Source organism: Sinocyclocheilus anshuiensis, unplaced genomic scaffold, assembly GCF_001515605.1.
Source record: "Sinocyclocheilus anshuiensis isolate Anshui unplaced genomic scaffold, SAMN03320099.WGS_v1.1 scaffold690, whole genome shotgun sequence".
NCBI classification, from domain to species: Eukaryota; Metazoa; Chordata; class Actinopteri; order Cypriniformes; family Cyprinidae; genus Sinocyclocheilus; species Sinocyclocheilus anshuiensis.
In genome coordinates this window covers 324,642-337,263 of record NW_015547715.1, presented here as the reverse complement: position 1 = coordinate 337,263, position 12,622 = coordinate 324,642, and the positions used below count along the sequence as shown (strand labels likewise).

The 12,622-nt window shown below is 37.4% G+C and overlaps 1 protein-coding gene and 1 pseudogene across 2 annotated transcripts in view; both read right to left on the bottom strand.

The window, feature by feature from the left end:
* LOC107704148 (creatine kinase S-type, mitochondrial-like) overlaps positions 1–4,190 on the bottom strand; it is a 6,723-nt gene extending 2,533 nt beyond the window's left edge. For both annotated transcript variants that reach the window (XM_016507011.1, XM_016507010.1), the window contains exons 1-5: positions 4,097–4,190; positions 2,769–2,959; positions 1,557–1,755; positions 1,059–1,154; positions 737–958 (exon numbers count right to left, since the gene is read on the bottom strand). In XM_016507011.1, coding sequence (XP_016362497.1) covers positions 737–958; positions 1,059–1,154; positions 1,557–1,755; positions 2,769–2,917 — 666 coding nt within the window. In that variant the 5' untranslated portion in view covers positions 2,918–2,959; positions 4,097–4,190. The remainder of the gene's footprint in view (positions 1–736; positions 959–1,058; positions 1,155–1,556; positions 1,756–2,768; positions 2,960–4,096) is intronic.
* Positions 4,191–4,572: 382 nt separating this feature from the next.
* Positions 4,573–12,622, bottom strand: part of LOC107704149 (ras-specific guanine nucleotide-releasing factor 2-like) — a 49,315-nt pseudogene continuing 41,265 nt past the window's right edge.

Genomic DNA, 12,622 nt, shown 5'->3' with positions numbered 1-12,622 from the left:
AGTACTGGGACGATTTTGCACGAACTATTTCCCAGTACCAATTAAAGGGTTGTATTCGCACCGACAGTGTGTACTAAGAAGTGACGTAAGCCGGTCGACAGCAACGTCATTTGTGCATTTGTCTGTCAACAACAGAAACAAAGAACAATATTAACAACAGGAGGATGGAGGACGCTGTGATCGGAGCTGTTTTTGTTGTGTCTCGCGGGTTTCACAATAATGGACATGGAAAGTCGACGTATACGTAAAGCGATTGAAAGAACGGAAAGGAGGACTAAGAATCTCCAACGACAACTGGCAATGCTACATTTGCTACAAGTGCCTGCACTTCAGCGTCCGTCCATCTATCGCTGTTCTACATACTTGCGAAATAAGTTGACACAATGTTTACAGTATGTTTACATGGCGTTTTAAATCATGGCGGGGGAGGGCATTTTCGTACGCGTTTGGCCAATCAATGTCTACTTACGTCACGATTAGTACCAGTTGTACTGGTTAGACCCTGCTCCGGAGTAGGAGCTAATTTGGTTCTCGAAAAAGTCAGTCCGGTACTAAAATCGCACCCAGTTCCGGCGGTGCGAAAACGCCAAAAAGTGGGTAGTTCCACAATTAGTTCTGGTACTATGAAAAGGTTCCCGCGGTGCGAAAGGCCCTATTATCAACCAAACACTTTACCTAGAACCCTGTCAGGACCAAAGTATCCCATGACTGAAAGAGCTTTATGGAAGCAACTCACATCGATAAGTCTCTGCTGCTCTTGTTCAGTCATTTCAGTAAGGCTGTAGTAATGACCAGAGAGGTCTCCCTTTAGGCCAGACAAGGCCTGGATCGTGACCCTTTCGACTTCACGTCGCTCAGAGCGGCTGCAGGCAGGGGGAAGGCTGAGGCCACGGATACTGCGGCCTGTGCGCACACGGGAGGACAGGACATAGTTTTCGTCAAACACGGCTGAATGGATCTGGAAGATAAAGAACGATCAGGAAATGTTGATAGAGAATAGAATTAAATGTAAATCTGAGAAACTCATTTTGCATGAAGAAATAAAAACAGACGTGCACCTTGGAGGCATCCAGGTCAGTGGGATGCTTCATGGTCCTTGGGTCATAGCCATTGTGTCTGTCCTTGATTACAGGATCAAAGATTTCAGCAAACACCTGCAACATCATTCAAGCAGAGGAGTCAAGGGTGTTGTCTCTAGATTAGTTTGCATTACCTTGAAAAGACAGGAGAGGCAAAGCAAGAACATGCAGAAAAATCAGCTTAAACAATAATAAATTAGATTTGGCCAAGCTGGTTTATTTTGTTTAGTGGTGGTCTAGTTAGCAGACCAACATAGTTGTACCCTTAACCAGCAAAACTTGGTCATTCTGGCGAAGCAGGATGGTCAAGGAAGTCTTGCTGGTTAAGCTGGTTAAGAAGCCAGCATCCCAAACACAACACATGCTGTTGACCAGCTGGTCATTTCATCAAGGTTTGAACAAAACAACCTTTGGAAGAGAAGTTGTATATTATGTCACATTAAAAAAGCATGAGGTAGTTTGAATGTATTGCTGTACCTCATAGCTCTCCTCATCACCAGCGACCATCCCAACTGTCTTGATGAAGGGATGACCAGGGTTGTCCACACCAGTCTGAATGCACTGGTCAAGAGTCCAGTTGTTCGGGGTGATCTTGTCCCTGAGTTTGGCATAGATGGCTGGGGTCAGCGCACTGGCCATGCAGTTGTTGTGTTTGCGAAGGTCAGGGTAGTCTGCACTGTTGAGGAACACAAAGTCACATCTTTAGTCATGTTCTGTCTTTGGGTTAGACCTGGAGCCTGTGGAAGTGATGTCCAAATTGTTGGCTATCATGCCCCATGGCATTCTTGTTGGAATGAAGAGCATGTTCATCAGTAGAGTGATGCAACCTTGATGCAACAGGGAGCACTACAGAAAGTAATTTCTCTCTACTGCTATAAGACTGTACAACTCATTCACTATTTGCATTCAGAATTGGCCCTGGCTCAAATGGCGCACATGTTGAAGTGATTTGGTCAAATCATGAGACTACACTAGTGAGGACTTTATAGTGGACTACTACCTGATAATCTACCCAGGATTAAGTCAGCGTGGATTTAGAGGATTGCAAAGAATGAGAGGCATTTTTGAGGCAGATGAACTTCTTGTGAACCGGGCCTTAATCCAAAATCTATAGGAATGTAACAGGAGACTGACTGATCAGAAACAGTTACTGTGGTTTCTTGATTGATGGTTTAAGTATGAATTTAGGTATGGGTTGTTGGTTTTTGATCACGCTAAAAGAGAAACTCTCTTCAAAGTTGGCCCCTTTAAGAAACTTAAATCTTGGACTGCTGATCTGATTTGATCTTTGGCATCTATTAGAGTAGTGCAAATAAGGTGACATGTGGGACAGGACATAAGCTTCTTAAGTGTCATGTTCCCACCCATTTACCTTTCACTCAGTTAACGTGTGATACTTCATCATACAGTACATCATGACCATCTGATCATATTTTTTTCCATTACAGAACAGGTGCAAGTAAGCTGATGGAAAAGAAAGTACCCCACCCTTCTGGGTGCATTTGTTGAATGTTAAAATCTTATTAGCTTCTCATGCATTTTATTCCGACATGATTACTAAATTAGCAATGTGTTAAGTGATAAATGGTAATCATAAAGCAAGTCTAGATATATATTAAACAACAACTAGCTATATTTTATGCAATATTATCAATGGGATGTAATTGTGCTCACGCCTCTAGTGCCTACCTGGGAGGGTAGAGTTTCCTCATCTGATCTGCAGAGATGGCAGCATTATTGCTCATTAAGTAACCGGTTGCCACAACACCAGCTCCAAGGCTCGCCATGAGCAAGCCAGTGGTACGGCTTGACATCACCTTGGCGAATGAGCTTGCCATCTTCACACCGTTTCTTGTCAAAAAGTTCTGACGGGATCAGCACTGGTAGAACAAGGTGGCAAGTTTTTCACAATGATCATAGCAGTAAATACTTATTTTTAAGACTATAGCTATCAAACAACCTTTGTGTTAGTTGATGGTGCCCTAAGCTGACTTGCTTGTTTCTGACTGGTTCCATTATTATGAGACTGGTTGATTAACTCTAATAATTCCTTCCACTAATTGTCCTTCACCAGTTTCTAAAGGACAGTTATGGAGGTTATGGAGGAACATTTATAATGTTTCTGAGAATTGTCCTAAATATAAGCTTAGTTTAGTAGTCAAACCAAATATCATTTTGTAATATTTTGTCAAAGGAACATGTCAAATACATTTCAAATACACCTCTACAATTTGGAAACCCAAAAGTTGCTCAATCAATATTGGTTTTTCCACAGCAGATTCTTAAACTTTAACATTTGGTGACGTCCTTGACAAAGTCCTTTTGACACTGGAACTGGACTCTAAAAGTGAAAGTCTTATTAATAGACTAGCAGACTACATGAAGTGTTTGGAACGGAGCCCCAACTGGCACCAGTCTACCCTGAGACCTCGTGCTCTGCCGTGACATTCTGAACCGGTCACACAAGCGTACACAAGACCCAACCAGAATCTGGCAGCTTGAACTCAGATCTACATTATACAGCAACACCATGAACACTCTGTGATACTTCCAAGCAGGTGGCCTGTCAGCACTTGACTGTGGTTTAATGTCTATCTCTCAGCGGAGTTGTTGGGGATTATTAGGATTCTAAATCAAGGATTAGTCCAGAATGTTTGGAGAATACTACTAAATAAGATAAACTACTGTTTAATGTCCTTAAAGATGGCACAGTGATTCCAACAAATGATTCCTATTGAAATAGTAACCTCTCCTATATAGGTATCTGCAATCTATTTTACAGTCATTCAATACAACATATCAAATGAGAAAAATAATTAAAAGATATACCAAATATACACTACAGCACACTCTGTTATTAAATAATAATATCCAAGCAAATAAAACAGTTGATCGTTGGCTTGCCACTTTGCATCCAGCATTTTCAATATTTGCAATTTAATTAAAGTTTTCTCTGGATAAATATTGACATTAAAGTGATTTTTGTGAGCAAGTAATATAAGAGAAGAGAGTTTTACCTTTAGAGTCTCCTCTGTTACAGTAGGCTGTGTCAGGAAGCACACAGTCTGTGAGGGAAGATGGCGCTCCTCCCAGGATATGGGATTAGAAGTGGACCTGATGGCCAATCCTCTTCCACGTAAATGCCAGGTCATAACCCATGTCTGTCACCCGGCTTGTCCTTGAGCCTGCCACCATAGTCCAGCATTTTGCACTGTACGCAGCCTTTTAAATAGAACCACTACCAGCTCTTTAAAACTTCTTAGTCTTACCAGGACAAGTGGACATCTAGAATACTTCTTTAATCACAGTTTTATCCCATTATCAAGTAACTTTTAGATGCACAGATAGGCAGCAAGGTAGCTGCCTAGAATGACAAAAACATAGGCTGATTATCTAAATGATCTTTTGCTATAATTCATCTTTTAAATGCATAATGGAAAACAAGCATACAGAAGATAAGACAAAAAAAAGTTTTATTTCATTAGTTACAGCTACATCATGGATAGATGTACAGCACATTTATGTCAATGACCGAAAAAAGATGTGAATTCATTTATGAAAAGAGGTAAAGACACTCCTGTAGGAAGTGTGCATGAGTTGACAACATTATTTGGAAAAAAAAATAACAACAATGCAGGGCTGCCTAATGTTTACAATAGCTACGTTTTTCAGGTACAAGTTAAAATAACATATATACCCAAATAAATAAACAGGGCACCGCACATATTCTGCTGAACCTATGTTTGAATTAAACAATACTCTATTTCTCTTTGTACAAAACAGATTTAAATGCACATGTAGAAACTCTGAAACATGGTGTATTTGAAATTGAATACTGTCACGATACAGCTGGGTGGAGAAAACTTGAAGAAAACAACCAAGAACTGTAAACTGGTGAATGATTCCCTGCCCATATTAAAATCAACAATAAACTGCTTCTTCTGCATTAACCAGAAAGTATCTTTTCTGGACATGGTATGGTACCATAGTGTGGAGTGCCATGTAAATACCATAGTGCATGGATATGGTAATAAATCAGTACAAAAGTACCTTGGCATTACCATCATGGTACCATCAGATTTTTTGAAGGGTGTTATTAAGTGTAGAATATACGTATCAAATGCTTTGAACATTAGAAATTGCTATTGTTAAGCCAAAAGTTAGAGACAAAAAATTAAAAATATGAATTAAGAATATGATTAAGTAGAGATTCATGCAAACACATGCCAAAAATATCAAATACCTCTACAAACAAAAACATGCTAAGTGAGCAAATGCAGCCTCATGGCAAAATGCAGCTGACCTGCTGTGTAAACGAAAGATATTAACAAATGACAAACGTAAAAACATATTTCTTTTGGTAAACAGTAAACATGCTTGGTTGCACTTTGACATTTCAGCAAACTCCAGTAGATCAAATATTGACATGAGTCTCATACATGCAGGCAGATTATAATGGAGGTGTGATTAAGAAACTTGCTTGTCAAAATTGGACCAGTGAACATCAACAATTCATTTATTGACATCTGAACAGACATTTGCACGCATACAAATATGATTCTCATTATAGGAAGGGAATGAGCAGACTTTAAAAATGGAACTGATATTTTGCATTCAGGTAAAAAGAAAGATTATCAAATTGCTATTAAAATGCATCATGCTAGAAATAAGTACTATGAAATATTATAACTACATAATATTTACAAAAAGGCACATTTAAACCTGAGTTTACAGCAAAAAAAAAATAATTATGACAAGATTTCATGGAATGAAGTAAATATATGAATAGGTTGTCGTTTCTATAGTGGACAGACTTCAGTTCAGATGTAAGTTTAGGTTTCCACAAACTGACCATAAAAAGTTTCTTACTTGATATCTGAGTCTGGTGTAAACATTATCATCAGGTTTAGTTGGCAGGAGGGAGTCTTGGCTCAATCTTCAGAGATAATTCATAAAGTGTGTCCTCGTCCATTACAAGAGTCTTGTCGAGGAGGAACTGTGTTACCTGAGAGAAAAACAGCGATATGTAACATAAATTGAGAACCAACTACAAACTCTTGAGTCTTAAAGCTATAAAGCTACTGTATCATATTTGATACGCAAATTTCTAAGGTTTCTAAATGATCAACATGATCAAAACTTTGCTGTTAAACCTGTTGCACACTCAATCTACTCCATGCCTTCTGTCGTCTGATTGATAGTTCAGACTTTTAGTTTAATTGTACAAACGTCCAGCTTCAGCTTGAGCTCGCGTGTCTTTCTGCTGTCAAATCTTGACTGATTTTTATCAAGTAAACGTGAGAATAACTGCAGTAATATCTCCAGATGAACACTTACTGGACTGAAACAGCTCAGCTTTACTTGATTCTCCATCAATCATGTTTTAGAGTCTCAAATCTGATCCTCAGGATCTTTTGAGGAGCGTTTGTTTCCAGAAGCTTTACTTTCACTGTTCCTCAGCGGAGGAATGATCTTCACAAGCCTCCAGAACATCTCACATCTTCTGAGGAGCCTTTATTTCTTCAGCTCTCAATCAGCATTGAATGAATTGCATTGCATTATATGTTTGGATAATTTCGATCTCATTTTACTAAAACAGATTACTGGAGATATAGAGCAATGACTGATATTTAGATCATTTTATGCAAGTATCTGTTATACTGTTATAAAGATCTCATTGATTTACATTACAAGCATCAGAATTTCATCTTACTTTTTGGCCATATAACAGCATCTGCACCAAACTGCATATTTTACTAAGTTTGTGTCTCTGAATAAAATTCAAGTGTTTTTTCCTCCATATTATCACTATATTATACTATATGAGCCATAAATGACTGATGTATCAAAAAAAAAAACATAATTTGTCTTTTTCTGTCCAAAAAAATGTTTTTTTTGCCTATTATTTCACATGTCAGATTTTACAGGGTTAAAGGTGTGCATGCGCAAATGAGCTTCTGTCTTGAAGTGTGCACTTCTGTATCTATTGCTTCCATAAGGTCACTATACGTTCAGACCAAGAGGCAACCTTCTGGTCTCTCTCGTGAAACCAACACGGAAGTGACTAAAACTGCAATTCATCGACTGGCTGCTAGAGGCTGGCTCCATCCGGCCTCTCTCGTGAAGCCAACACGGAAGTGACTAAAACTGCAATTCATCGACTGGCTGCTAGAGGCTGGCTCCAAAAGGGAGTCAGTCCCATAGTGTCCCCATGTTAAAATGCCCAACTTTATAGCAGAAAAAGAAATGTTTGCAGCTTGGTACAAAAAGTGGTTTTGGTCTATATAGCTAATTTTGCCCTTCATGAAAACTGTGAGGGGGGTGAATTTTTTTATAACTCATCCGTTTAAATTATATTAAGCCTTAAAGTTCTGCATAATTAAGGCCACTTGAGTGACAGGTGGATTGCCGCTGCTGTCACCGCCGTCGAGCTAGGTGGGCGTGGTTTCAGCAACCAGCTCCTTCCTCTTTGCCCATTTTCGATTATCCAGGAGTGACGCGCTGCCAAGATGGCGACGTCCCGCTCCGCCCACTTTGAGCTTCAAAAACTCTCTTCAGAAAACTACTGTTGACGTCACAGACACTACGTCCATGTTTTTATACAGTCTATGGTTCAGACAATACCTTGGGTTGCAGATCTATCCTGTAGGGCGCCTGCTGAAACTGTCGGATCTCTCGTATTATGTGTGAGATCTGTGAAAAACAGCAAACAGACATTTGAAGACAGGTTTACAGATGTCTTTCAAAATCCTGAGATGTGTCCTACAAACAACTTCCATGTAAATTGGAGGATTGTGTAAATACCATCCTCATTTTAGAAAAGTTGACGAGACCCTCCTCTGTGAAGTTGGGCGTTCCTTCCTCGATAAACGCCAAATCCGTCAGGTACATGCCCAGATAGGGCACACACGGAGGGTTACAGCTGCAGATCAAATCTCTCTCTTAGTATAAAATCACAGAGTATATATTTATATCATGTGCAAATCTAACAAACTCAAACTTACTTTTTCAGAGTTTCCCTCAGGTTCTTAAACCTCCCTTCAGATGAAACTATCTTCTGCAGTCTGTCCATAAGCGCCTTGGTCTGATAATAAGCAAAATCCCACATGGTTAAAATGAAAAACATGCACAAAAATCACAAATACCATGTTCGTTTACATAGGGTGACCATTCGTCATTTTTCCTGTCCTGGTCAGGATTTTTTTTTTTTTTCAAACTTGCTGAAGGTAATGACTGAAAAATATTTTGACCAAGGCCTGCACAATGAATCGTATTTTAATTGTGATCAGGATTTCTGCTTCTCTTGATTTATTAAGCATAATCATCTGTGATATTTGCCCACTTGTTATTTATCCTGAAAAAGTTTTTTGGCATATGCATAATCTTGCATTGGTAAGAAGCCTCCACAAGCGTTTAAGCATGCATTTGCCAGATTTCAAGAGTGTGAATCCCCCAATCAGAGCTTTTTTCATAAGCTGATACATTTTCTTCCCAATTGTTTTCTTCATCTTCACAACCTGGCAACCATAAGCACACACTCCTTCTGCATTATGGAAAAAGCACTGATGATCTGAAAACATCAGCAACATTCTTTTCAGGCATATTTACAACAAAAATCCATTTATTGAATATGCTCCCTTATTCTTTTATATATTTTAATATGTACAAGTCAGAATAAGCATGTTGTTTGAATTTTTACATAAATATTGTGTTACACTGAATGACAATGTAACATTATTTCAACCAAATTTTAACAGTTTATTCGCCAAAAACTTATTTGAAACCTTAAAAGTAGACACTCTACTTACATTTAATGTGCTTTCTATGGACATATAATCACTTTTGTAAATTTCTTTTGATGCGGACATCTTAACGTCTTTGACTTTGACCCACATGCATAGTATGAAGGCATTGTACATGATTGACCAATCGTTGCATGTGATCTACAGAGAACGATCAAATCAAAGCAAATACACATACATATAATGTATGAGGACTGTAGAGAGCATTTCAATAGGAAAACAAAGGCAAAACCCAGACATTTTAGCAGTTTAGAAATCCCGGCCAGGACATATCTGGGAAAAAGAGGACGCATGCTCAGCCTAGTTTACAATCCTGTGGAATCTGTGTGGCTTTCTCGACTCACCTGTTTGCAAACCTTGACCCAAGTCTTCTTTAACCTGTAGATGGCGCTGCGGTTCAGTGCGGATGTGATCTCTAAGATGCCGTTGTAGTTGTTGAGACAGCGGCATATATCAGCCACAGCCAGCCACTTCTCAATGGATGCGGCTCTGGAGCTCACGTCTGCATGAGCCATGATCTGAGACGCTACCAGATTACTCATCTGTTCGAAAAATTAAGAAGAAGTTATATTGACTCACTCACACTGCATTTAAATTTAAATGCATGCAAATACTGTTTAATGTTGTCTTTTTCAAGCTTAAAGATGTGATAAAGTGCTGGAGGAACAGCAGGGGGTTCGTGAATTGATGAAAGGCTAACTATTAATTATTATTTATTTTGGGGGTGTTCCAAGGTACACTTTTTTTTGGAGAGAACTTACAAGAAAAATAGTTATTTACAAAGAGAAGCTGCAATTCTTGTTAATTTTGTAGAAGCTGATGTTATGCTAAAATGTTTTTTATTTTGTGGTGATGAAGTTTTGTGTTTTTATTTGATTTTATTATAATTATAATTGACATTATATTCATAAAGTTAATTGGAATTAAAAAAAAAAATTCCAATCTTTGAACAATTAAAAATTTATATTATAATATATTTGGAAACAATATCCAAAAGTAAAAACTTGAACACAATAAGAACTTCGCAGCTGTTTAATATGTACAAGATTTTTTTGTAATTACGTAAATGTGTATTTACTTACTAACTTACATGTATTTGTGCATATGTATATATATTTACATATAGATCTACCCCTGACATGTTTGATTATATGTACTCTTGTAAGTACAATATATTCGCTTATCAATTAAAAAAAACAACTTTACAATAAGGTCCTATACGTTAACATTAGTTAATGCATTAGCTAACATGAACTGACAATTAATATTATATTTTTCACATTTATTAATCTTTGATAATGTTAGTTAATAAAAATACAATTCTTTATTGTTTGTTCATGTTAGTTCATGTTTGATTTTAAAAATGTTAGTAAATGTTTAAATTAACTAACAAATGCTGTAGAAGTTTTGTTCATTGCTCGTTTATCGTTCATGCTGCATGATAATCTCGATATAGCTTAGTGCAATTATTAAATCCATGTCTGCAATTTATTTAAATAATTGTATATTCTCATGTGCTGCATGTAATTTACAATTGTAATATATTTCTGTCTTTATTTTATAATTAGTTATAACACTACAGTACTACTACTACTAATGGTTATGATAATATAACATTAAAATAGCATTAAGAAATGTTTTAATAAAACATTTTAAAAAATTCCTACTGACCAACTGTTATTATTACTACTATTAATCAACATCAGAAAACTGTGAACATGCAATTGTGCCATTAAATTATTGAAATTACTTAATCTCAGGAGTCTTTAAGTAAATATTTGAAGTCTTACGTTGTGTTTCTCATGATTTTCAACATCTTTTATACCAAAAGAGTCTGTTTAAATTACTGTAATTAGTTTTGTAGACAAATCTAAATTGTGCAAACACGTTTTAGTCACTATTATTTTCAAATATGATTGGGCGTGTCCAAACTTTTGACTGGTAGTGTATGTTTATAGTTAATAATTTTTGCCCACATCATTGAAGTGCTGACTGGTCTTCATAATGTATGGAGTCCTTTCATTTTTGTCCATTTTCATCCAGCCTTGACCAAGAAACTCCCTGGAAAGTCAAACACCTTTATCAAACATTATGCAGTAAATCACCATCAGTTTAAGACTAGAGCGCTCTAAAGTAATTCTTGTTGCTCCGGTGATACACTCACTCATATGGAATGTTCCGGAACACAATGTGGTCCAGTAGGGTGATTTGTTCTGCTAGTTCCATTGCCGACAGCGACTCAAAGCATTCGACTCTCGGACAGTCGGACTAGAGAACACACACAAAATGACACCGAATGAATGAAATACATCCATGCACACAAATCAGGGAGACTTCAGTGCTGCAGTCGCACTAACCATGTGCACAATATCCTCAATCTTCAACTGTGAATCATCTTGTTCTTCTTGAGAAAGCGCACTGGGGAAAGATTAACATTATTAATGGAGTAGTTCAACTAAAAATTTTAATTTTAATTCTGTCATTTAATTATTTACTCAACACATATGAGTAAATAATTAAATGCATATTTTATCATTTAAATTCCATAGATTTCCCCCAAATCTTGTCTTTCAAAAGTTTTGAGTCAACAATTTTTTTTCTTTTCTTTTGAAAGAAATTAATATTTTTATTCAGCAAAGATGCAATAAATTGATCAAAAGTGATAGTAAAGACATTTATAATGTTACAAAAGATTCTATTTCAAATAAATGCTGTTCTTTTCAACTTTCTATTCATTAAATAATACTGAACAAAATGTTTCATGGTTTTCACTAAAATAGTAACTGTTCTCAACATTGATAATAATTAAATCAGCATATTCAAAAGATTTCTGAAGGATCGTGTGACACTGAAGACTGGAGTAATGATGCTGAAAATTCAGCTTTGATCACAGAAATAAAATACATTTTAGAATACATTTGTAACCTGTGTTTTGTCTGTCTGTCTGCCTGCCTTATCATTTGACCTAGTTTCTTGTTGGTTCCTTCTGATTGTTTTCATGAGTCATTCCGTTCACCTGGTGTTAAAGGTCACATTGTACACCTTTCTGGAGTTTTATTTTAGGTTTTGATGTCCTTAAGAATATATATTTGCTGTATAAGTACCAAAAACCATCTCAATATATTTTTACAGCTTCTCTCTCAGGAGCTCTGCTGAGAACAGGTCGATTTGGCCTGTCTAATTAATATTCATGAGCCTCTCTTCTGATTGGCCTGTTGTTTTCTGAGTGACGCACGGCCAGGCCAACCACAGGTAACTAGGGTCAGCCGACGTCACAGCGCTAGCTGGAGGCAGCAAAACAAAGGGGAAACTGGAGGCGGCCCATTCAAACCAGCGCAGATTTGGCTACATAAGGAGCTTAAAATATCGTGTTGTTGTGATATTGGGTGCCAGAATCAGTGTTGCCAGATGTACGATAATTATCGTATTTGTACAATAATTTTGACCTCTGTACAATGTACTATCAATAATGAAAAAAATCCCATAATGTACGATAATTTCGAAATTTCAGAACGTGTTTTTTCCAAAGTCAACCTCATCAAAACAAAGCCATGAAATCGGCTCATTACAGACGCTCTAAATGGGTTGGTGCACACCTCAGGACCCTCAACATCTGGCAACACGCAGGATTCTGATGACAGCGACTCAGAGGTGGAATTTGGACCTTCCCACAAGGTACGCCTATGGCCCTATGATTTCCGCGATGCGGAAAACACGGATGGAATTGCGGAATCCAGTCAA